Source organism: Dendrobates tinctorius, unplaced genomic scaffold, assembly GCF_039654945.1.
Source record: "Dendrobates tinctorius isolate UK_male_01 unplaced genomic scaffold, ASM3965494v1 ptg000082l, whole genome shotgun sequence".
In the NCBI taxonomy this organism is placed as follows: domain Eukaryota; kingdom Metazoa; phylum Chordata; class Amphibia; order Anura; family Dendrobatidae; genus Dendrobates; species Dendrobates tinctorius.
Genome location: NW_027361750.1, coordinates 14445983 through 14472301, shown reverse-complemented (window position 1 = coordinate 14472301; position 26319 = coordinate 14445983). Strand labels below are relative to the sequence as shown.

The 26319-nt window shown below is 45.4% G+C and overlaps 1 protein-coding gene across 3 annotated transcripts in view; it reads left to right on the top strand.

The window, feature by feature from the left end:
* The window catches only part of YTHDF3 (YTH N6-methyladenosine RNA binding protein F3), a 73158-nt gene that overhangs the window by 36431 nt on the left and 10408 nt on the right, over positions 1-26319 (top strand). For all 3 annotated transcript variants that reach the window (XM_073583929.1, XM_073583928.1, XM_073583930.1), the window contains exon 4: positions 188-1765. In XM_073583929.1, the coding sequence (XP_073440030.1) occupies positions 188-1765 (1578 nt within the window). The remainder of the gene's footprint in view (positions 1-187; positions 1766-26319) is intronic.

The window sequence follows — 26319 nt, the reverse complement described above, 5'->3', positions numbered from 1 at the left end:
TACTAAATGTCGACCATGGTGGTAGTCTCCTCCTTCTCTGACCCAGTATGAAAACCTGCATAGAATAATGCCAAGATTTTGATTCTGTTACATCAAAATGTTTTGTGATTTGCAGCCATTTTCTATGTAACGTATTTCCACTATGTCTTTATCTGCAGAGGCTAATCTTCTTTGTGTTTTCTTACAGAGTAATAGCTATCCACCAATGTCAGACCCTTACATGCCTAGTTATTATGCTCCATCCATTGGATTTCCTTACTCTCTTGGTGAGGCAGCATGGTCTACAGCAGGAGACCCACCAATGCCGTACTTGTATGGACAGATGAGCAATGGGGAACACCACTACATACCAGATGGAGTGTTTGGTCAGCCGGGTGCTTTGGGGAACACTCCTCCTTTCCTGAGTCAGCATGGGTTTAACTTTTTTCCTGGGAATGCAGACTTCTCCACATGGGGGACAAGTGGATCTCAGGGACAATCAACTCAAAGTTCTGCATATAGCAGCAGCTACGGATACCCACCTAGTTCTCTCGGTAGAGCCATTGCTGATGGGCAAGCTGGTTTTGGCAGTGATACTTTAAGCAAAGTACCAGGGATTAACAGCATCGAGCAAGGAATGACTGGACTGAAAATTGGCGGGGACATGAATGCTGCTGTAACAAAAACTGTTGGTTCAGCCTTGACTAGTGCTGGAATGACTAGTATAGCCGCAAATAGCGTGCCTCCGGTTAGCAGTTCTGCACCCAAACCAACCTCTTGGGCTGCCATTGCTCGAAAGCCAGCAAAACCTCAGCCGAAACTTAAACCCAAGGGCAATATGGGTATTGGTAACTCTGCAATTCCTCCTCCGCCTATAAAACACAACATCAATATTGGAACTTGGGACGACAAGGGGGCAGTGGTAAAGGCCCCTCTTGCTCAGCCAGTTATGCCTCCTCAGCCTGTAATTCAGCAGCCTCAGCCATTAACTCAGCCTCTACCCATGGTGCAAAACCAACTGCCTCAACAGCAGCTTCAGCAACAGCCACAGCAGCAACCAGGACCTCAGCAGGGGGCCCCCAGCCACCAGGTGCAGCAGCAGCTTCAGAATCGCTGGGTGGCACCTAGGAACAGGGGCATAGGTTTCAATCAGAACAATGTGTCTGGCAATGAGAACTTTAGCTTAGGGGTTGTGCCTGTTAGCTCCTCACCTGGTGTTGAGGTTCACCCCGTTCTGGAGAAACTGAAGGCCATAAACAACTATAATCCCAAAGACTTTGATTGGAGTCTGAAAAATGGGCGCGTGTTTATAATCAAAAGCTACTCTGAGGACGATATTCACCGTTCTATCAAGTACTCAATCTGGTGCAGTACTGAACATGGCAATAAGCGTTTGGATGCTGCTTACCGATCCCTGAATGGTAAAGGCCCACTTTATTTACTCTTCAGCGTGAATGGGAGTGGACATTTTTGTGGTGTGGCTGAGATGAAGTCTGTTGTAGACTATAATGCCTATGCTGGAGTCTGGTCACAAGACAAATGGAAGGGAAAGTTCGAAGTCAAATGGGTCTTTGTTAAAGACGTTCCTAATAACCAACTGCGACACATTCGTTTGGAAAACAATGATAATAAGCCTGTTACCAACTCAAGGGACACTCAAGAGGTACCCCTAGAAAAAGCCAAGCAAGTCCTTAAAATAATAGCGACTTTCAAGCATACAACCTCTATCTTTGATGACTTTGCACATTACGAGAAGCGTCAGGAAGAGGAGGAAGCCATGCGTCGGGTAAGGATGTGGCAGCTCACTTGGGTGTTTTGAATTTTGTGTCCAAATGTTTCTTTCCACATTTTAAGACTGGTGTTTCCTCAGGTGACAATATCGAGTTCAGCTCGAACAAGAATCTGTTGTATTGGATTTTAATGTGAAAATAATCAAATGTACTTATAGGCTATAAAAAGCTAGTTTTTAGACCTGGTGCACATTATCCGGAACTGGCAGCGCTTTGGACACCACGCATGTTTGCTGCGTCCAAAGCGCTGCTGTCTATTGAATGCAGATGAATCAGCAAGGGTTCACTGAACCGTGCGGAATCACCACGGTCCAATACATTTTACTGATGTAATTTCTCTTGCGGAGACTAGCGTCTTCCAAGAGAAGTTGACATGCTGCAGTCTGTAAAGACGTGCCACATGTTGGTCTCTATGAGTGATCCGCAGGCGTCTGTGGACATATAGTGGGTATAGGATCTCTTGACATCCCATCCACTAACATCTTGCCGCTCCATAAGTACGGAGCGTCAAACCTGCAGAAACTCTGGATAGAGGGCACTTGCCCATACAGGACCGGTATAAGCTTAGATTTCAGAAATCTCATGCATACACTTGTTTTTCCTGACTTAATATGAAAACTGCAGCTTTTTTAAAAGAAATATGCAACATTTCCATTCTTTCGGTGTTTTACAGCGTTTTTTCCTATAGGAAATAATGAGAAAGTGGAAAAAAAAGGCTTAAAAATGAAACTAATGTTTTTGCAGCATTGTCGGGGAACAAAAAAAAAATAACTTTATTAAACGTTATTATATAGTCATCTTGTGACAACTAGCAAAACGAATGTTCTGAATGAACCGTTTTTACTGCCAAGAGAGCAACTTTTGGCCATAGAAAAAAAAGAGCTCCACTTCCGACTTTGTTCTGACACATCCCTCCTTTATGGGGGAAATGTGTTTAGGGGCTGACTCATTTCAGTGCCTCAGCCACCCTGTAATCCATCGCTACTAATGCACAGACAGGGAAAGGGGCTGGCTTGGCTACTAAAATGAGCCAGTGAGACAGTCCCCCTTACGCACTTGTCTGATGCAGGGAAGGAGAGGAGGCTTTCTCCTTTGTTATGCAATGAAGCTAATAACACCGCTAATAACATCGCTACCTTAAAATATCATAGCAATGTTTTGTCTATTTTTACTTTAAACACTTTAGAACAATTTTTGTCCTTTTAACTGGATAAACCTTTTAATTCTAGCTTGACCATTGCAAGTACAATATATTGTAGCTCAAGACAATAGATCTATGAAAAATTAATTGGTTCCAAAAAGTCAGCTATAAAAGGAGATGCAAGGAGGAGATCAATAATAGATGCAACAAGTCTTTAAATAGGAAAGTCTGGTAGCAGATGTATCCCATATGTTCCTTCCAATGATGTGGGCTCTTCATCAGGCTGAATGTGGAACTATAAACACAAGATCACTGATCGTCAGCAAATTATTAGTAATTACATTTCTAATACTGTGCTCAAATACATGTTAATACTTGTGGATGTGTCATTACTCAAAGCGTGCAAAGATGCAAGAAAATTAAATTACATTTTTTTTTTACTTGAAATATTCTGTTATCCCTCCTTCATTTTGGAAAGTTGTTCCACTAGTCCAGAGTTTTCTCTCCTGTTACTTTCTATAAATTAATCAGATCTTGCATTGCATGGCAGCTCTCATCCGCCTCCCTCCCACCAAGCAGTATCCTTTTATTCCTCGGTATACAGTTTTTGGCTTACATGCAGATACAGCCAGGGCTGGCTCTTATTGAAGAGTGCAGTGACCTATTCACAACCATTGCTTCATTGGAGAAAGTATGCTAATTAGCTCTTATCATCCAAACATGCAGTCGTACAGTAGTCCTTACTTTGATTAGTTGCATTTATTAAACTCCCCTGACTCATTACCTATACTGTCCGCGTATGCATACCCTCCAGTGTACTCTATGAGGGGCAGCTTGAGCTTGTACAAGCCAATGTTGAGAAACCTATCACAAGTAGGAGGCAGATTAATACTGCATCTCCTAGGATACATTGTGGTTCCGCAGTGTGAGTTGGAAGGACAGCATTTTTTTCTCTTTGCAAAGTCAAAATGTACTAGTGAATTAGCTATTCAAAATTCATGCAGAAGGTTTTTTTTTTTTTCCATAAAATTCCAGCAAAAAGTACAGCACTGGGCAGGAAAGGAAAAAAAATAAATGGAGTGCTCCTTTAACTTCTTAAAGAAACACTCAAATCAAAATTTGTATCCTCTTAATATATTGCAATCATATTAGATAGCGCAGTGTACCTACAATTGCTCATTATGCCCTTCTGCGTAGCCAAGTCTCTTGTCTTTTTCATTAGGTCCATGACATTACAGTATTAAAAACTGACTAGCTGAAGCCTTCTAAGCTCTATATTGAAACAGGAGGTCAATTTTCCCTTACTCATGAGTCACTGCAAAGGTCGATGATGGGGATGGGTTTAGCAACTGTGTCAGGAATTGAAGAGGGCAGTTATAAATGTAAGGACAAGAGACTTCCTGTTTCTACATAGAGCAGAGAAAACAGAATAATTGTCTAAAATGAGCAAATGTAAGTACACAGTGCTGTAGAATATGATTGCAAATATATTAAAGGGAACCCATCAGCAGGATTGTGCACAGTAACCTACAGACAGTGTTGGGTCGGTGCCAGTATACTAATTAAAATGATACCTGGGTTGATGAAATCTGTCTTGTGGTTGTTGTGTAATCTTTATTTTCAGTTAATGAGATTCTCGTGCTTCAGGGCAGCCTGTGAGGGGGTCTTCATGTAGTGCTGTGATTAGGTACTCATGTGTATGGCTTTTGACAGGTCACCGATCCCTCAGTGATCTGCCCGCTATTTTACATACTGTATATAATGTGGTTTGGAAAAAAAAAATTCACATTCAGCTGGCAGGCGCCATTGCTATAGCATGATCGCATCCATAATATCCATTTAATTATTTTATTTAGTGATAATTTTATTTTTTCAGAAGAAATTTATATGATTAAATAAAATAATTAAATGGATATTATAGATGCGATCATGCTACTGCGCCTGCCTGCTGAATGTGAATTTTTTTTCAAGCCAAATTACATTCAGTATGTAAAATAGGGCAGATCACCGAGGGATCGATGACCTGTAAGAAGTCATACTGATGAATACCTAATCAGAGCACCACGTGAAGACCCCCCACAGGCCGCCCCGGAGTACGAGCATATTATTATTTTCAGTTTTGAGTTAAAGATTTAAACAACAACCACAAGACAGATTTCATCAACCAAGGTATCATTTTAATCTGCGCCGACCTGACACTGTCTATAGGTTACACAGCGCAATCCTGTTGACAAACCTCTTAAAGGGAACCTTTCATGGGAGAAGGACTTTAACCCCTTCATGACATGTGCCGTACTTGTACTGCGCATGTTGTGTCTCTCCCTTTAATGTGGGCTCCGGCGCAGAGCCCACATCTTTTCCAGCACATGTCAGCTGTTTTGAGTAGCTGACATGTGCCCCTAACAGTTACTACAAAAGACTTCAAGCTGAACTTTTGATCAGGCTCATTTGGCTTTCTTCTGGTGACTCGACCATGCAGCCCATTTTTATTCAAGTGCCTCCTTATTGTGCATCTTAAAACAGCCACACCGCTAGCTTTCAGAGAGTCCAGTATTTCAGCTGATGTTATTTGTGGGTTTTTCTTTGCATCCCGAACAATTTTCCTGGCATTTGTCACAGATGAGGATGTTACCTTTAGTAGCCATTCAAACCCATTTGTGGCAACTTCTGTGCATGTTATCGGGCCAAAATCACCAGGGTATGTCAACTTTTGATCTGGGTCATTTGGATGTTTTGGGTTGTCATTACGATTTAACAAGAAGAAAGCAGAGTAGTTTGACAATAAATGGCTTCACCCAACCACTAACCATGAAAAGCAAAATTCTGCCGGGGTATGTAAACTTTTGAGCACAACTGTATAACTTCAAATCACCCACCATTCGCCCCATTCAAAATAAAACAAGCAAAACACATATTTGGTACTGCAGCTTTCAGAATCGCCCGCTCTATTAACCCCTTCCGGACATCAGGCGTGATAGTACGCCGATGTCAGGTTCCCCCGCTATCATAGAATCGGTAGAGTTGGAAGGGACCTCCTGGGCCATCTGGTCAAACCCCCTGCTCAAAGCAGGATTCGCTAAATCATCCCAGTCAGATGTCTGTCCAGCCTCTGTTTGAAGACTTACATTGAAGGAGAGCTCGTGGCAGCCTGTTCCACTCTTTGATCACTAACTGTCAAAAAGTTTTTTCTAATATCTAATCTGTCTCCTCCCATTCAGTTTGATGTGGACTTCGGCGGTGAGCCCACATCAAAGCCGAGACATGTCGGCTGTTTTGAACAGTTGACAAGTGCCCGCAATAGCCGCAAGCAGAATCGCGATTCTCCCGCGATTTATTAGCTAGTTTAATGCCGATGTCAAAACTCTTGACAGCGGCAGTTAACAAGTGCTTCCGTCCGTCCGGAAATACACATATCGTCGACCCGCGTCACTTGATCGCAGGTCACCGGTGTGTCGACATGACAATCAGAGGTCTCCTAGCGACCTCTATGGTTGTTGATGCCGGATTGCTGTGAGCGCCACCCTGTGGTCGGCACTCCTAGTAAGTCAGTAAATCTGCTACATAGTGGCGATCTGAGCATTGCCTGTATGTAGCAGAGCCGATCGATTTGTGGCAGCTTCTAGCCTCCCATGGAGACTATTGAAGCATGCCAAAAGTTTAAAAAAAAAGTTTCTAAAAATATGAAAATAGTAAAGAGATAAAATTCAAATCACCCCCTTTCGCCCCATTCAAAATAAAACAATAAAAAAAAATCAAACTTGCACATATTTGGTATCGCCGCATTTAGAATCGCCCGATCTATCAATAAAAAGGATTAACCCGAATGCTAACCGGCGAAGCGATAAAAAGTTGCCGCGACAATGCATTAAAATGCAATAACAGGCGATCAAAAGATCGTAGCTGCACCAAAATGGTATCATTAAAAACATCAGTTCTGCGCACAAAAAATGATCCCTCACCCAACATCACTAAAAATGGAGACACCACGGGTCTCGGAATATGGTGCAGTTATTATATATATATATATTTTTCTCTTTAGCAAACATTGGATTTTTTTCACCACTTAGATAAAAAAAGAACCTAGACATGTTTGATGTCTGTGAACTCGTAATGACCTGGAGAATCATAATGGCAGGTCAGCTTTGCATTTAGTGAACCCTGTAAAAAAAAAAAAGCCAAGCACAAAACAAGTGTGGGATTGCACTTTTTTTTGCAATTTCACCGCACTTGGAATTTTTTCCTGTTTTTGAGTACACGACATGGTAAAAAAAACACTGGTGGCGTTCAAAAGTACAGCGCGTCCCGTAAAAAACAAGCCCTCACATGGCCATATTGATGGAAAAATAAAGTTATGCTTCTGGGAAGAAGCGAAAAACAAATACAAAAAATAAAACGGGTTTAATGATCTGTATGTTTTGGTCTTCAGTTATGAGACTTTTTTACAGCAATTTTGAGCGCTGTGTATCTGCTAAAGAGACAGGCGTTAAATTGTTAGAATGGCTGTAGATGTGCTGCCTCCCTATTCCTGGACCTGTTCTGGTACCGGATCCTTAACAGGTTGAAGTATCAATAATCTGTGACATCCTCAACTGAACATCCCACTACAAGCGACAAGAAAGGAATTTCACTTATGCTACTGACAACTACTTGCAATGCCTTAAGGCCCAGTCACACACAGCGATCTCGCTAGCGAGATCGCTGCTGAGTCACAAGTTTTTTGACACAACAGCGATCTCACCAGCGAGATCGCTGTGTGTGACAGCGATCAGCGACCGACCCCCCTGCCGGTATCGCTGATCGCTGCAAGAAACCTCTGGACATTTTTTTCGGCCCTGATCTCCCGCTGGCCAGCACGCATCGCTGCGTGTGACAGGCGGGAGACCAGCGATCAGCTGTAAAATAATAAAAAAAAATAAATATTGTTATTCTCACCTTCCGGCGTCCCGCGCAGCATTCCTGCCTCTCTCCACGCTCTGGTCCCAGTAATCCTTTGCAAGAATGACTGCGAGACTTCGCGATCCCGCGAGAACGGACGTCATCGCGGTAATTCTCGCAAAGGATTACTGGGACCGGAGCGTGGCGAGAGGCGGGAATGCTGAGCGGGACGTCGGAAGGTGAGAATAACAATATTTTTTATTTTAATTCTATTTTTTACATGGATCCATGGCATCAGCGCTAACGAACACAGTGATGCCGTGCGCACGGCGTCGCTGTGCTAATCGCTGGTGAAGCTGTCTGTTTGACAGCTCACCAGCGATCACATAGCGAATTACCAGCGATCCTGACACGTTGATATCGTTGTCGGGATCGCTGGTAAGTCCGCTATGTGTGACTCCAGCTTTAGTGGCATGTGTAGAGTGTCATGAATCTGTCTTGCAAGGATTCTTATTACAAGTTACAGTCCCTTAAGTCTATGCTCACATGCAGAGTGTTCTGCTGTGTTTTTTCTTGCAGCCAAAACATGCTGTTTAAAAAAAAAAAAAAAAAAAAAAAAGCAACGTGTGACAATAACCTAAAAAAGGTTTTGTCTTCAGCCTTTCTTCAACAGGTTATATTTGTGTATTAGGTAGAGATGCTTGGCAGTAAGGCTGTGTGCCCACTTTGCGTTTCTTAAGCGTTTTTGCAGCAGCGGAATCGCTTAAAAAGCGTATTCCCATGCAATCCTATGGGATTCCGCAGTTGCTGTGCCCATGCTGTGGATTTTCAAGCTGTGGAATCGCAGGGCTCATGAGACAAAGTCATGCCAACACCAGGAGACCAGGCGCACATTTTGCTGGAATGGCGCAGACACTGGAGAAAAGTATAGGCCATTTCTCTTTTACATGGGGGGAAATACAGCAATTGCAATGGAGCTCTGAGTAGTGGAGAACCCCGTTGATAGCAGCCCCCCCCCACTGATCAGCTGTCAATCAATACATTTTGTGAGGCTGTGTGCCCACGTTGCGTTTTTTAAGCATTTCCACCCCTGGGTACCATAATCCTGTTAAAAATAGAATTAAAATAAAAAATCGGGATATTCTCGCCTTCTGTCAGCCCCCGGAGCCTCCCAGCCACGCTGCCAGCATCTTCCGTTCCCAGGGATGCATTGCGCGAATCACCTGAGATGACGTCGCGGTCTCGCAAGAGTGACGTCACAAAGGTCCTTCACGCAAAGCATCCCTGGGAATGGAACGTACCGGCAGCGCTGCTGAGGAGATCGGGAGCCGTCAGAAGGTGAGAATAACCATATTCAGTGGATAGCACTGCAGCCTTGCAGCGCTGGAGTCCTGGGTTTGAATCCGACAAAGGACAACATCTGCAAGGAGTTTGTATGTTCTCCCCGTGTTAGTGTGGGTTTCCTCCGGGTTCTCCAGTTTCCTCCCACATTCCAAAGACATACTGATAGGGATTTTAGATTGTCAGCCCCATTGGGGACAGCGATGATAATGTGCGCAAACTGTAAAGCGCTGCGGAATATGTTAGCACTATATAAAAATAAAGATTATTTTTTATTTTTTTATTCTTGACATTCTATCTTTTACTATTGATACTGCATAGGCAGCATCAATTGTAAAAAAGTTGGTCACATTTGTCCAGCACTATGCTTGACAAGTGTTACCAACCTGTCAATCACTTTTCCAAGCGATGCTTCAAATCGCTTGAAAAGCGCAAGCATTCTGCAAGCTATAAACACTTGCAAAACGCTTCTGTTTTGAGGGAAACCGCATGCGAATTCCACATGCGTTTTACCCGCAGCAGGGAGTTGCAGAAATGCTGCGGACATTTCCGCAGCATTTCTGCATTGTGGCACTTATCCTAAAGGTGGAGCTGCTCCTCTCCCGGTCTGTAGGAAAGTCATGAGTCACACACTAAGTGCGGCTTCTGTTCTGTATCGCTGGATTAGGAATAGCAATTCCACGGCTCTAAATATAGGCTCTCGCTTTGTGCCCCTTGTATGAACTAGTGTAGAGCAAATTGCTTTGTGACACTAAACGTGTACGGTTTGTTGTTTTGGGGCTCTCCCAGTGCTTTTTGCCATATGTGTGACCGGCAGTTGTCACTCTGATCAGGTAGAACCTGTCTTTCATTGTCTGTCATTCTTGGCATGTCCATAGGTCCCTGGTTTTAGGTTTTCTTAATATAGTTCAGTTATTGGGGTTTCGTGATGCTTCCTTTTAAAGCATACATAAAGGGGTTGTACTGGAATTTTTTTTTTTTTTTTTTTCTCCACGGAGCTAAAAACTGAATTGACAGGCAGGTACTTGTTGCTCATTACTTGCCTGTTCTGCCCAGTGCTGGCTCAGAGCGGTCACTGATTGCTCCTGTCGGCCATTCTGCTGCTTCACTTTACCGCGTGTTAGCAGAGCAGCTCTTCGTCTTTCAGGCTGCTCTGTTGATGGGGCGTCACTGCTGACATGCTGATTGACAGCTGGCTCCTCGGTATCAATCAGCATAACATGGGCGATGGCTTCCACAGATGCGGTCCATGACTGCTCTCAGGCTGCAAAGGTTGGCACCGGGCACAACAGGCAGGCAGTTACTAATTTCTTGGGCCTATCAGAAAAAAAAGTCCGGGTTAACCCCTTTAAGTGAGTTCATTACTGGTCCATGATGTTCTGGCACACAGGCAAGTCAGTTGATTCTCACTTTTCAGCCCTTTGTTTTATCATTATTACCTCTAAGCCATAATGGCAAATGTGCATATCAAAAATAAGTGTGAACCTAAAGCTATAATCACACATTTCATGTTTGCTGGGTTTTCTTTCTGTAGCAAACCTTTCCCTCTTGGCCGTAAAGCTATGTTGCCACATTGCATTTTTGCGGCTTTTTTTTTTTTTCAGGCAAAACATTCTCAAAGCAGAGAATGCTGCGTTTTATTTGATGCGCTTTTGTCATCTCTTGTGCATGCTGATGAAGTTTAATGCTGCCCCTCTCGGGAAAAAAAAAAAATCACGATGCAACTTCCCTTTTTTCAATTCTGACCACTGTCACTTTGAGGCCATAACTCTAGAACGCTTCAACAGATCCCACTGATTCTGAGAGTGTTTTCTCGTAACATAGTCTACTTTGTTACTGGTAAAATTTCTTCGATATGACTTGTTTATTTGTGAAACAGTACAAAATTTGGTGAAAATTTTGCAATTTTTGAACTTTGAATTTTTATGCCCTTAAATGAGAGATATGTCACACACAATAGTTCATAAATAACATTTCCCACATGTCTACGTTACATCAGCACAATTTTGGAAACATTTTTTTAGGACGTTATAAGGGTTAAAAGTTGACCAGAGATTTCTCATTTTTTTCCCAATAAAATTTACAAAACCATTTATTAGGGACCGCCTCACATTTGAAGTCACCTTGGGGGGGGGGGGGGGGGGGGTGTCAATATAACAAAGTACCTAAAATTGACACCATTCTAAAAACTGAACCCCTCAAGGTACTCAAAACCACATTCAAGAAGTTTATTAACCCTTCAGGTGCTTCAAAGGAGGTGAAGCAACATGGAAGGAAAAAATGAACGTTTAACTTTTTAGTCACAAAAATGATCTTTCAGCAATGATTTTTTTTTTTATTTTCACAAGTGTAAAAGGAGAAAATTGTCCGCTAAAGTTATTTAGCAATTTCTCCTGAGTACATAGATACCCCATATGTGGGGGAAAACCACTGTTGGGTGCACGTCAGGGAAGGAGCACCTTTTGACTTTTTTGAATGCAAAAATGGCTGGAATTGAGAACGGACGCCATGTCGCGTTTGAAGAGCACCTGATGTGCCTAAACATTGGAAAACCCCCACAAGTGACCCCATTTTGAAAACTAGACCCTTCAAGGAACTTGTGTAGCTGTGTGGTGAGCACTCTGAACCCCCAGGTGCTTCACAGAATTTTATAACGTAGAGCCATGAAAATAGAAAGTCATATTTTTTCCACAAAAATGATCTTTAAGCCCCGATTTTTTATTTTCAGAAGGGTAATAAAAGAGAATGGACCACTAAAGTTGTTATTCAATTTCTTTTGAGTACGCCAAAACCCCATATGTGGGGGAAAACCACTTATGGGCGCAAGGCAGGGCTCGGAATGAAAGGAGTGACGTTTTGGATTGCAGACTTTGATGGATTGGTCTGCGGGCGTCATGTTGCGTTTGCAGAGCCCCTGAAGTGCCTAAACAGTGAAAATCTCCCACAAGTAGCCCCATTTTGGGAACTACACCCCTGAAAGAGTTTATCTAGAGGCATAGTTTTATAGTAATGATTATAATGCTTTTGAGTTTACTGGTGTATGAATTTATAATGTGGTGTTACATGTAAGATGTGCGGAGTACATCAGATTATAAAAGTGTGTGTCAACAGGGTATAAACTAATTTTATTCATTTGTGGACGTGTTGAGCTCTTTGAAGCAATCTTTAATGCGAAGGCCAGGTTTCTCGGGGCAGGTTTCACCATGGTAAGTTGTGTCCTTTCGGATTCCCCTCTTGAAGCATACTCTGCACTGTTTTTGTGATCGTTCTGTCCTCGCTGTTTGGGGAACCTGTCCTGGGAAAAGTTGACCTGGGACAATACTGGCACCCTCACCTCCCTGAGTGCCAAACATTAGGGCTTTGATGACTACCTCCTGAAACTGAAGGAAGGTCCCCATATTGCCTGCAGATCAGAACTGTACAAAAGAATTGTACATTGCCATCTGTACAGTGTGCACTGCCATTTTTTTTGTACCATACTTTGGCTTTTTGCATGGCACTGTGTGGTTTGAGGACCTGATCTGAGAGATCTACACCCCCCATGTACTTATAATAATCCAAGATACAATCTGGCTTTGGGACTTGTGTTGTGGTCCCACGAACAGTGACAAGTGAGCTATTGGCACGGTGTATGGTGGTCAAGGTCAGGACATCCCTCTTGTCCTTATACTTGACTGCCAGCATGTTGTCGCATTGGACTCTGCTTTTGCCTTTTCTCAGCAGGTGCCCAATTAGCGGCTTAGGGAGGCCTCGCTGATTTTTTTCCGCACGGTGCCACATGCAGCTGTACCTCTGGCAGAGAGGGTCTTGAAGAGCCGGATTCTGGTGTAAAAGTTATTAATGTAGAGGTGATGACCCTTATCCAGCAGTGTTTTCAGCAATTCCCACACAATTTTCCAACTCACCACCAGGAGGGGGGGCATTCAGGGGGGTTAATCTGGGTGTCCTTCCCTCGTAGACTCTAAATTTGTGGGTGTACCCTGTACAGTTTGTACAGTTTTATTCCGTGACTGGCCCTTCTACTGGGCAGGTATTGTCGGAATTTTAGCCTCCCTTTGAAATGAGCGAGATTGACCAAGAGCGATGTCCCTCATAGGGTACGCCTCAGCAAATTTTCTGCTGCAGTGTTCAACCACTGGTCGACTTTTATATACCGTATATACTTGAGTATAAGCCGACCCGAGTATAAGCCGACGTCCCTAATTTTGCCACAAAAAACTGGGAAAACTTATTGACTCGAGTATAAGCCTAGGGTGGGAAATGCTCCATAGATTATTCCCTCATATGCTGCCGCCATAAGAAGCTCTATAGATTGTTCCCCCATATGCTGACCCCATAAGAAGCTCCATAGATTGTTCCCCCATATACTGCCCCCATAAGAAGCTCCATAGATTGTTCTCCCATATGCTGCCCCCATAAGAAGCTCCACAGATTGTTCTCCCATATGCTGCCCCCATAAGAAGCTCCATAGATTGTTCCCCCATATGCTGCCCTCATAAGAAGCTCCATAGATTATTCCTTCTTATGCTGCCCCCATAAGAAGCTCCATAGATTGTTCCCCCATATACTGCCCTCATAAGAAGCTCCATAGATTATGCCCCCATGTGCTGCTGCTGCATGTAAAAATAAAAAAAATGACACTCACTTCTCCGTCGCTGGGTGTCAGATACTCACCTGTCCTGCGTCCATGGCTGCTCACCGCTATCTGCCACGTCATCGGTCAGTGACGTTCAGACTGCAGGGGGTGCGGCACGCACTAATCACGTCACCGCGCCCTCTGCTGTCTGAAGTCACTGACCGATGACAGACAGCAGCAAGCAGCCATGGACGCAGGACAGGTGAGTATCGCTATACTTACCCGTCCTGATGCTGTCTCTTGAGCCCCCAGCTTCTCCGCGCTCTCTCTTCCTGTGTTCAGCGGTCATGTGATACCGCTCATTAAAACGCATGAATATGCGCATATTCATGAGTTTTAATGAGCGGTACCACGTGACCGCTGAAGGCAGGAAGAGAGCGCGGAGAAGCTGGGGGCTCAAGAGACAGCGTCAGGACGGGTAAGTATGACCTGACACCCCCGCCCCCCTCCCCCTCTGACCCCCTCGACTTGAATATAAGCCGAGAGGGGGACTTTCAGCCCCAAAAAATTGGGCTGAAAATCTCGGCTTATATTCGAGTATATACGGTAGATGATCAAAGTTTGGAGCTTCTCGGGGAGGACACTGCATTATCATCATAATTAAAAATTTTTTGCATTGCTTCAAATCGTGTCCTTGTCATGGCCATGCTTAATACTCATGTACTGTGCAGAATATCAGTACTCCAGTATTGACAAAGCTCCGTTTTTTTATTATGCCCATATGCAGCACAATTCTCCAATATGTCGTCATCTCTGCTGCATTTCTGGGGGTCCATCTGGTGTATGATGTGGGATTTTAGGTGAAAAATTGTTGGGCATACAGGTTTGTCTAGGCCACTATAACATTTATTATTTCATCACTGAAAATGAATTTTAAAAAGTTGTTTTCAGTGAGCCCTGTGGCGTCAAACTGGATTCCTGAGTTGCCGATGAAATCCAGAATGACGTGCTGATAATTCTCAGGGGGTGCAACCCATTTGGGATTGCTAGCTGCAGGAGTTGCCTGGGTCCTAGGGCGCCTTGTTGGGGGTCCTTCCTCACTATAGGAGGCGGAATAGAAGAATGTGGGATTTTCCTGACTGGCTGAATCTGTGTTGGAGGCAAGGAAGGCGTATGCCTCCTCTGGTGAATAGCGTCTTCTTGACGGATGGGCCATTTTTTAAAAAGAAAAAACAACAAAACAAAGACCTCGGGATCTGTGTGTAAGTGGTGCTATTACATGTATAATGAGTGGGGCTTGTGTATAGGGTGCTATTTATTATTAAAAAAAAAAGTAGATTAAATGTAGGAGAAAAATGAAAAGAAAAATCAATGTAAAAAAAATGTTTGTATAAAAAAATAGACATTCACTACACTAATGCCCTCCCTATAAATTTACCCGATGCAACTAATTTTTTTTTGCAAAAGAAAAACGAACGCCACCAACAATGTGACGTACGGTCCCCTAATGCAAGAGAAATTACCCCACGATAGCAGATTTTGGTATGCAAAAAAAGACACTACTTCCCTATCTATAGAAACACTCTGTACGATTTTTTTTTCTTTTCTAAAAGATGATCGGTCATCACGAACGCTGTTACGCCGGCTATACTAACACTCTACCTCACTAAAACTACGCTGTACAATTTTTTTTTTATTTTCTAAACAAGCTCGGTCGTCACTAACACTGTGACGCTGGCTACACTACCTCGCTACGTCTAAAACTACGCTGTACGAACTACTATTTTTTTCTTAAGCAATCGGACGTCGCTTACACTGTGACGCAAAAAAGTGTGCTAAAAATTCAATTGGGGGAGGGTACTGGAACAGGGATGGGGGGGACTGGGAAAGGGAGGGATGGCGGAGGTGCTGCAGCTGCTGTGATCACTGATGAGTCACATAACAGGCAGATCCCAGGAGAGCGCAGATGAGGACGCTGAAGCAGGAGATCACCGGGGAGATCACACTGGTCACCAATGAAACTTTGAATCAGGTACACAGAGGAGCAGGAGAACCAGAATCGCTCTGCACGCCAAATCTGAGACAAAGATGGTGTGCAGTGATCGCTATTTTAGATTAACCCCTTTTGCGCTGATTGGCCAGAAGCTATTATTCAGCCGATCGGCGCCATAGGGGTTAATCAGGTGAGGGGACGTCGCGATCACCCCACCCATTGTTTTACGGCTGTGAGCACCAATGACAGCATGTCAAATGCGCTCCCCCCCCCCCCCACTAACTTTATTGTAACATTGCTGTGATTGGCTGGTCAGTCCACCAGCCAATCACAGCGATCGCCGATGAGGGGAAGGAGGGGCGGATCAGACCCCCGTGGTGACGTGTCGGGATGGTCTGCTGTCATCATAACCTGGTCACCGCACGATGCCGCACGGTGACCAGAAATGTCAGCGCCGTACTAGTACTGCGGTTTGCGGGAACGCACCTCCTTCAGAGCAGTACTAGTTTTTGTTGCACCAATAACACCGAAAAACTTGATACCTGCATTTTTTTGTTGTTGTGTTTTTCCACTTTTGCAATGTTTTCTATGGGTGAAAATATGCTGAAAAAAAGTGATGGCAATTTTCAAAATTCAGGCAGGCAAAAAAAAAGCCATGCTGCGTACATGAAGTTTCTAAAATATCCATAGCTTTTGCTGGTACAGTAAAATGCAGCTTTTAATTTGCATTAAAAGCAGCAAAAACTATCGTGTGAACATAGCCTAAACAATCCTAGCCAATGTTAACTGATGGGTAAATCAACGAGCTGCAAAGATGTAATAAAAGAAAAAAAAATGCCCAAGTTGACTGCCCATTTGTCATAAAACTAGCCCTGACCCAATAACCCTAAAATAGACTCACAGAAATCATAACTAGTTGTGAACAATAAGTGAATTTGGTCTACGCTGTAACATTACCAGAAATTTTTTTTTTTTAGCTAGAATGTAAAAAAAAAATGTTTCCATTCATTCACTTTGCTGGTACCAGGAAATCCTTCAGTTCTTGTGTGGGGAAAAAAACATGTCAAAAACACAGCAAATGCTTAAGGTGTGCACATACCCTAAAGGCTATGGTCACACTTTGCACTTTTCCAGCAGTTTTTGGTTGTTTTTATGCAAATTAAAAGCTTTTTTTTTTTTTTTATTTTACATTACCAACAAAAGCTACGAGATTTCAGAATTCTCATGCACGTGTTTTGTTTTTTTTTTAACCCCGATTGATTTGATTCAGTGGTTTTACAGCTTTTTTTTTTAATCCATCGAAATTAATAAGTGAAAATACAAATTAAAAACTGCAGTGGCGTTTTTAAAGCATTTTTGGTTAATGAAACTAAAGGCCCCGTCACACTAAGCGATATCGCTAGCAATATCGCTATGTGTGATGCTTACCTCCGACCGCTCCCTCGCTGATTATAGCTGATCGTGCGAGAACGTCCTGGGCCGTTTCTCGTCATCCGCTTCCTGCTGGGCTTCCTGTGGCGCTGACGAGCGACGCGTGGACGCGAGCGGGAGGACGTCAGGATCGCCTCGTCTGACAGGTAAGTAGCGACCCCCGACCCCTGCTATGTCGCTGGTGAGATCTGCCTGTGTGGCAGCTCACTAGCGACCATTTAGCGATGCACCAGCGATCTATATCGTTGTCGGGATCGCTGGTGCATCACTAAGTGTGACAGTACCTTATCTTTACTAAACGTGCTGTAGACAAAGGACATGTGTAATCTTCATGCAAAAACTGCGTCAATAATGGGCACCCAGCATTTTTCTTTCCAAGACAGCAGGTTTTGGCTGCAGGAAGCAAATACTGCAGTTATTGCACACTGAGCACTAACATCATTGGGATTCCCAGGTTTGATATTGATTGCCTGTTGTAAGGAAAGTCCATTAATCAATGGTAGTACAATGTGGGTGGGGGGGGGGCAGTATCACCTCCGTCGCTGTGTACCAGATGCAGCTCTGCTGTTCAGTCCCATTCAAGTCAGCTGAACCTGGCTGCAGTGCCTTGCTCTGCATTTAAAAATTGTATGGTCTGACAGCTGATTGGTGGGGGGGTGGGAGTCTGAAACCCATCAGCCTGCTATCAACGGGCTTCTCCACTACTCAGAGCCCCATTGCAATTGCTGTATTTTCCCCCATGTAAAAGAGAAATGGCCTATACTTGTCTCCAGTGTCTGCGCCATTCCAGCAAAGTGTGCGCCTGGTCTCCTGGTGTTGGCCTGACATTGTCTCGTGAGCCCTGCTGCAAATCAGCAACCACTTCTGTTATTATTGGGTCACCGAGGAGGAAAACGACCAAGCTAACAAGCTAAGCTACAGAAAACCAGAGAGGTTGGTAACTAAGCGGATTGCAGACCCCTGATCCTATCCACACAACTAGCAGTAGCTATGGAGCGTGCCTACAATGATTCTAGACGCCTCGACACAGCCGGAGAACTAAATAAGCCTAAAGCAAGAAAAGGAGAAATCTAAACTGCCCCAGAGCAGACCCCAAAGGAATAGACAGCCCCCAAACATATATTGTCGGTGAGACAAGATGAAAACACAAACTCAGGTAGGAAAATAGGCTGAGCAAACGATGGGGCCCACACTAACTAGAAAGGGCAGGAACTCTGCAATCACGCAAAAAAACCCTGCAAAAATGTCCAACACTTCTTATAGCAAAAACTCTGAAGTCACTAGACTTCTCCCACTATATCAGCACTCTGGCATATTCTGAAAGCAGAGCAAAAAGAGGCCAATCTAATAAGGGACAAAAAGCAAACTGACACAAACAGTAACATAAAGATGGAAATTCAGCACAGCCCCAGCCGGGGCTGGCTGACCACACAAAACTGAAAAGACAAAACCAAATCAAATGTGAACAATAGCAAAGAACACTTAGCTTGAGCATGCAGGGACTGAACTGGAAACTAAGACCTCAGGAGGCAGGAAAAATCACCAGCAGGGAAGCAGGGATAGAGGGAATCGGCTGTCTTAAATCCAGTCAGAGACTCCAGATGTCCATTCGTCGTCCTCATTATCAGGTGGCAGGCCTCTGTCAATTAGATCAGCTCCATTACCTCCTGTAACCACCAGAGGGAGCCCGGAAAGAGAACTCGCGACTCCTCTGTCAATACAACCAACTCCACTACCTTCACTAGCAACCAGAGGCAGGCCAGAAAGTGAATTCACAACACACTTCACTCACTTCCTTCAGATGAAGATATTGACACTCAGAAGAAGTGAGAGCTGCTGCTGCTCTGGCTTCCCTTGTATGTCAGTTGCAGCCAAATAAGTACTGATTGGATGCAGGGCTCACATGACAATGTCATACCAACCCAGGGAGAGCAGGCATCAGCATCACTGAAAGGGTAGCGGAGGGGGACCACAGGTCATTTTTATTTTTACATGGGGAAATGGAGCAATTAGGAAAAGCTTGTCCTAATTAGTTGTCAGAGGTCACATTAACATAAGAACAAGCATAGATGCCTGTGCAGACTTTTTTTTTTTTTTTTTTTGCTCTAAATACCAGTAATCTGTATTCCTGCTTGAGGCTTCTGGGCCCAGACTGTAGGTCCATCGCGTTCAGCAGTTTTCAGCTAATCATTACCTAGAGTATTTACAGAACACATTGCCATCTTATTATGTGCTTAATTGTAAAACACTGGGCAAAACTGTCACTGAAAAAGACCTGGGTGTATGGCTATGTGCACACGTAGGAAAAGTGGTGCAGAATTTTCTGCACAAAATCCGCATCTCCTGGCAGAATCCGCAGCCGCGGTTTTGCCACTGTTTTCATGCGGATTTTATGCGGTTTTTGTTATGATTGAGTCACCGTAGGAGGCAAAAATAGAAATGCTAGCTAAGTCCAGAAAACCAGAGAAGTTGGCAGCTATCGGATTGCAGACCCCTGAACCTATCAACACAACTAGCAGTAGCCGTGGGGGGCTCCTACGATGCCCTAGGCCCCTCGATCACAGCCGGAGGACTGCATAGCCTAAAGACAGAAAGGGAAATCTAAACTGCTCCAGAGCAGACCCCAAAGCAAAAGGCAGCCCCCCACATATAATGACGGTGAAGCAAGAAGAAAGAACAAAACACAGACAGAAATATAGACTGAGCAAAGATGGGGCCCAAGCTAGCTTAGATAGGAAAGGACAGGAAGGCTGCTGTCTGCAATCAGTGAAAAACCCTATGAAAATAAGAGCCAACAAACTGACAGTAAAAAAGGCCCTGAAGACGCTAGGCTTCAAAAAAGGCTATGTCAGTACTCAGGAATATTCTGAAGACAGAGCAACAGGCAAAAGGAGATTCAGCTCACCCCAGCAGGGAATGGCAGAATCCAGAAAAGCAAGGAAAACAAAACACTAATGCAAAAAGGCAAAGCAGAAATCTTAGCTTTAGATGAGCAGGAATCAGACTGGTTTCCTAGAAGTCCACAGAGAAATCACCCGCAGGCCAGAAGGGCGTCGGCAGCCTTAACTCCACTCAGCCAGTCATCATCATCAGCCCCAGGTGTTTGACAATCAGGCTCACTACCTTTCTTCACCAGAAGAGGGAGTTTCTCGGGCCTCAGTAGTGAAGGGGAAAATGAACTCACAACAGGTTTAGCCGTGGAATTGATGCAGATTTTGTGCGGATTTTCTGCAGTTTTTGCCACTGCGGATTTCTATCATGGAGTGGTCCATAAACGCTGCAGATCCGCACAAAAGTGACATGCACTTCTTTTAAATCCGCAGCAATTCCGCACTGATTTTTCTGCACCATCTGCACAGCTTTTTTTTTCCATTGATTTACATTGTTCTGTAAGGCTAAGGCTGTGTGCACACGCTGCGGACCCGCAGCAGTTTTAGCTGCGGTGTACAGTACCATTCAAATGAATGGAAAAAAAAAACCTGTGTAGACGGTGCGGATTTTTCCGCGCGGTTTCCCTGCGGTTTTGAAACCGCAGAAAGAATTGACATGTCAATTCTTTCTGCGGAATCCACAGCGGTTTCCCATCTCCACCATTGTGGAGATGGTGAAACCTCAGGGCAAAACCGCAGGCCAATCCGCAGATAAACCGCAGGTCTTTTGACCTGCGGATTTATCTGCAGATTTTGCAAAATCCGCGCGGATGAATCCACAGCGGATTCTGCAGCGTGTGCACATACCCTATTTCTGCTGAAAAACCTGGCTCCCTTCCCAGAAACCGCACGTTTTTTCTGCGCGGTTTTTATGCGTTTTTTCCGCGTGTTTTAAAAACGCATAGAAATAGCCAGAAACGTGGAAAAATCAGCGAAATTAATGAGCATGCTGTGTTTTTTATCGCGATGCGTTTTTTTGCGGTAAAAAATGCATCAATATGCACAAAAAGTGCAAAATGCATAGAAATGAACGGAAAGCTTATTTTTAGCGGTGTTATTGGAAAAACCGCTAAAAATACCGCTAAAAAAACCGCTGTGTGTGAACACAGCCTATGGGTGGACGACAAACTCCCATTTAGTGGCCAGTGTCAGGCAGCTGCTGCAAAGGCAAATAAAATAATGGGATGCATTAAAAGAGGCATAGCTGCTTTACCTCTATATACTGTAAGTCACTAGTGCGACCACACTTAGAATACTGTGTACAGTTGTGGTCTCTGGTGTATAAGAAAGACATAGCTGAACTGGAGCGGGTGCAGAGAAGAGCGACCAAGGTTATTAGGGAACTAGGGGGTCTGCAATACCAAGACAGGTTATTATACTTGGGGTTATTTAGCTTGGAAAATCGAAGGCTTAGGGGTGATCTTATTACAATGTATAAATATATGCGGGGACAGTACAAAGACCTTTCTAATGATCTTTTTACTCTTAGACCTGTGACGGGGACAAGGGGGCATCCTCTACGTCTGGAGGAAAGAAGGTTTAAGCATACTCACAGAGGCGGATTCTTTACTGTAAGAGCAGTGAGACTATGGAACTCTCTGCCATATGATGTTGTAATGAGTGATTCCCTACTAAAATGTAAGAAGGGACTGGATGCCTTTCTTGAAAAGTATAATATTACAGGGTATATACACTAGTTTCCTTAATATTGCGTTGATCCAGGGAGCTAGTCTGATTGCCGTATGTGGCGTCGGGAAGGAATTTTTTTCCCCAATGTGAAGCTTACTGATTGCCACATGGGTTTTTTTTGCCTTCCTCTGGAACAACATGTTAGGGCAAGTTAGGATAGGATATGGGTTGAACTAGACGGACTTAAAGTCTTCCTTCAACCTTATTAACTATGTTACTATATTTGTTGTCCAACTTCTGGCCCTTTTTTAAATGGTGACATTGTGTCTGCAACTGCGACCTCCTGCGGCCGGGTATAGGTACCTGACTATATTATTATTTATTTATATAGCGCCATTAATTCCATGATGCTGTACATGAGAAGGGGTTACATACAAAGTTATAGATATCATTAACAGTAAACAAATTTACAATGACAGACTGGGGCAGAGGGGAGAGGACCCTGTCCTTGCGGACTTACTTTCTATGGGATAGTGGCGAAGAGACAGAAGGTCGGGTGCAGCAGCTCTGGTGGTTTTCAGGCGGCAGACTATAAAAGTCCATCTATATCTTTCAACATTACCCTCCATAGCATTGTGGCCAGGGGAACTGTGGAGTTTGTGCTCCACTTCAGCTACTTCTGGCCACACTAGGATTTTACTATACACCATGTTCCAAATTATTATGCAAATGATATTTTTCGCTGATTGTCCTAAATGGTCGGTGCAAATGACAGTCGGTCTAATAAGTCATCATCCGTTAGAGTATACATTGAATTTTATTGCAGAAACCTCCCAATGAGAACAGTATAATCTCCAAAATGAATAAAAACTCAAAGTGCACTGTTCCAAATTATTAGGCACAGTACAATTTCTATACATTTGCTATGTTTTAATCCCTTAACGACCGCCGATACGCCATTTAACGGCGGTAATTGAGTGTACTAAAACCACAGCGCCGTTAATTCACGGCGCTGTGGAGAAAGTACATAGCGCCCTCCAGTGTCGGATTTTCTCCAGGGTCTCGGCTGCCAGGGGTAGCCGAGACCCCAGAGAACATGAATCGGTCGTTTTTTACCGACCCCGCTTTTGCGATCGCCGTTATTAACCCTATAGCGGCGACCGCAAAAAAAAAAAAGCCGCGATTATGCATTAAATTTCTTTCCTCTGATGTGATCGCACATCAGAGGAGAGAGAAATAGGGTCCCTGATCCCCCCGGTACCTCTCCGTGGTCCTCACTTCCCTCCTGGTGGTCCCGCGTCCTCCGATGGGCGCCGCCATTTTGAAAATGGGAATCGCCCGCCGGGAATCTGCCGTCTCCGGCTGGCAGATTCCATTCATTATTTTGATCACTATGATAAACGATCATAGTGATCAAAATTAAAAAAAAATAGTACATAACCCCCCTGTTTATCATCCCCCTTATATAGGCAAACATAATGCAATAAAAAAAATATTTATTTTTTCAGTTTTCCATTAGGGTTGGGCTGGGGCTGGGGCTGGGGTTGGGCTGGGGTTGGGGTTGGGGTTGGGGTTGGGCTGGGGTTGGGGTTGGGCTGGGGCTGGGGTTGGGGTTGGGCTGGGGTTGGGGTTGGGCTGGGGTTGGGCTAGGGTTGGGGTTGCGCTAGGGTTGGGGTTGGGCTAGGGTTGGGGTTGGGCTACGGTTGGGGTTGAGCTGGGGCTAGGGTTGGGCTAGGGTTGGGCTAGGGTTTGGCTAGAGCTAGGGTTGGGGTTTTTAGGGCTAGGGTTGAGCTAGGGTTAGGGCTAGGGTTGGAGTAGGGCTAGGGTTGGGGTTGAGCTGGGGTTAGGGCTAGGGTTGGAGTTAGGGCTAGGGTTGGAGTTAGGGCTAGGGTTGGAGTTAGGGCTAGGGTTGGAGTTAGGGCTAGGGTTGGAGTTAGGGCTAGGGTTGGAGTTAGGGCTAGGGTTGGAGTTAGGGCTAGGGTTGGGGTTAGGGTTGAGCTAGGGTTGAGCTAGGGTTGGGGTTAGGGTTGAGCTAGGGTTGGAGTAGGGCTAAGGTTGGGGTTGAGCTAGGGTTGGGGTTAGGGTTGGGGTTAGGGTTGGCCTAGGGCTAGGGTTGAGCTAGGGTTAGGGCTAGGGTTGGGCTGGGGTTAGGGTTGAGCTAGGGTTGGGGTTAGGGCTAGGGTTGGGGTTAGGGCTAGGGTTGAGCTTGGGTTAGGGCTAGGGTTGGGTTAGGGCTGGGGTTGGGGTTAGGGTTGAGCTAGGGTTGGGGTTAGGGTTGAGCTAGGGTTAGGGTTGGGCTAGGGTTGGAGAAGGGCTAAGGTTGGGGTTGAGCTAGGGTTGGGGTTAGGGTTGGGGTTAGGGTTGGCCTAGGGCTAGGGTTGAGCTAGGGTTAGGGCTAGGGTTGGGCTGGGGTTAGGGTTGAGCTAGGGTTGGGGTTGGGCTAGGGTTGGGGTTAGGGCTAGGGTTGGGGTTAGGGCTAGGGTTGGGGTTAGGGCTAGGGTTGGGGTTAGGGCTAGGGTTGGGGTTAGGGCTAGGGTTGGGGTTAGGGCTAGGGTTGGGGTTAGGGCTAGGGTTGGGGTTAGGGCTAGGGTTGGAGTAGGGCTAGGGTTAGGGTTGGGCTAGGGTTAGGGTTGGGCTAGGGTTAGGGTTGGGCTAGGGTTGGGGTTAGGGTTGGGCTAGGGTTAGAGTGGGGTTGGGCTAGGGTTGGGCTAGGGCTAGGGTTGGGCTAGGGCTAGGGTTGGGCTAGGGCTGGGGTTGGGCTAGGGCTGGGGTTGGGCTAGGGTTGGGCTAGGGCTAGGGTTGGGCTAGGGCTAGGGTTGGGCTAGGGCTAGGGTTGGGCTAGGGCTAGGGTTGGGCTAGGGCTAGGGTTGGGCTAGGGTTGGGCTAGGGCTAGGGTTGGGCTAGGGCTAGGGTTGGGCTAGGGCTAGGGTTGGGCTAGGGTTGGGCTAGGGCTAGGGTTGGGCTAGGGTTGAGCTAGGGCTAGGGTAGGGCTAGGGTTGGGCTAGGGTTGGGGTTGGGCTAGGGCTGGGGTTGGGCTAGGGTTGGGCTAGGGTTGGGCTTGGGCTAGGGTTGGGGTTGGGCTAGGGCTAGGGTTGGGCTAGGGTTAGGGTTGGGGTTGGGCTAGGGTTGGGGTTGGGCTAGGGTTGGGGTTGGGCTAGGGTTGGGGTTGGGCTAGGGTTGGGGTTGGGCTAGGGTTGGGGTTGGGCTAGGGTTGGGGTTGGGCTAGGGTTGGGGTTAGAGTTGGGCTAGGGTTAGGGTTGGGGTTGTGCTAGGGCTGGGGTTGGGTTAGGGTTGGGCTAGGGTTAGGGTTGGGCTAGGGTTGGGGTTAGGGTTGGGCTAGGGTTAGGGTTGTGCTAGGGCTAGGGTTGGGCTAGGGTTGAGCTAGGGTTAGGGTTGGGCTAGGTTTGAGCTAGGGTTAGGGTTGGGCAAGGGTTGGGCAAGGGTTGGGGTTGTGCTAGGGTTGGGGTTGTGCTAGGGTTAGGGTTGAGCTAGGGTTAGGGTTGAGCTAGGGTTAGGGTTGAGCTAGGGTTAGGGTTGAGCTAGGGTTAGGGTTGAGCTAGGGTTAGGGTTGGGCTAGGGTTAGGGTTGAGCTAGGGTTAGGGCTAGGGTTGAGCTAGGGTTAGGGTTAGGGTTGAGCTAGGGTTAGGGTTGGGCTAGTGTTAGGGCTCGGGCTAGGGTTAGAATTAGGGTTAGGGCGAACTAGGATTAGGGTTAGAATTAGGGTTGGGGTTAGGGTTGGGATTAGGGTTAGAGGTGTGTTGGGGGTAGGGTTGGAGCAAGAATTGAGGGGTTTCCACTAGTTACCAACTTTGGGGGTCTAAAAATTGGAGTCTAAAAAATCACGTTTGTGGAAATAAAGACTTTATTTTCACGGCTCTGCATTTATAAACTTCTGTGAAGCGCTTGGGGGTTCAAAGTGCTCACCACACATCTAGATAAGTTCCTTAGGGGGTCTAATTTCCAAAATGGGGTCACTTGTGGGGGGTTTCCACTATTTAGGCCCACAGCTCAGCAGTCAGTATCACACAGGATAGGATTAGATACAGGGCTCAGCAGTCAGTATCACACAGGGGAGGATTAGATACACAGCTCAGCAGTCAGTATCACACAGGATAGGATTAGATACACGGCTCAGCAGTCAGTATCACACAGGAGAGGATTAGATACACAGCTCAGCAGTCAGTATCACACAGGATAGGATTAGATACAGGGCTCAGCAGTCAGTATCACACAGGAGAGGATTAGATACACAGCTCAGCAGTCAGTATCACACAGGATAGGATTAGATACACGGCTCAGCAGTCAGTAGAACACAGAAGATTAGAGACACGGCTCAGCAGTCAGTATCACACAGGATAGGATTAGATACACGGCTCAGCAGACAGTATCACACAGGATAGGATTAGATACACAGCTCAGCAGTCAGTATCACACAGGATAGGATTAGATACAGGGCTCAGCAGTCAGTATCACACAGGGGAGGATTAGATACACAGCTCAGCAGTCAGTATCACACAGGATAGGATTAGATACACGGCTCAGCAGTCAGTATCACACAGGAGAGGATTAGATACACAGCTCAGCAGTCAGTATCACACAGGATAGGATTAGATACACGGCTCAGCAGTCAGTAT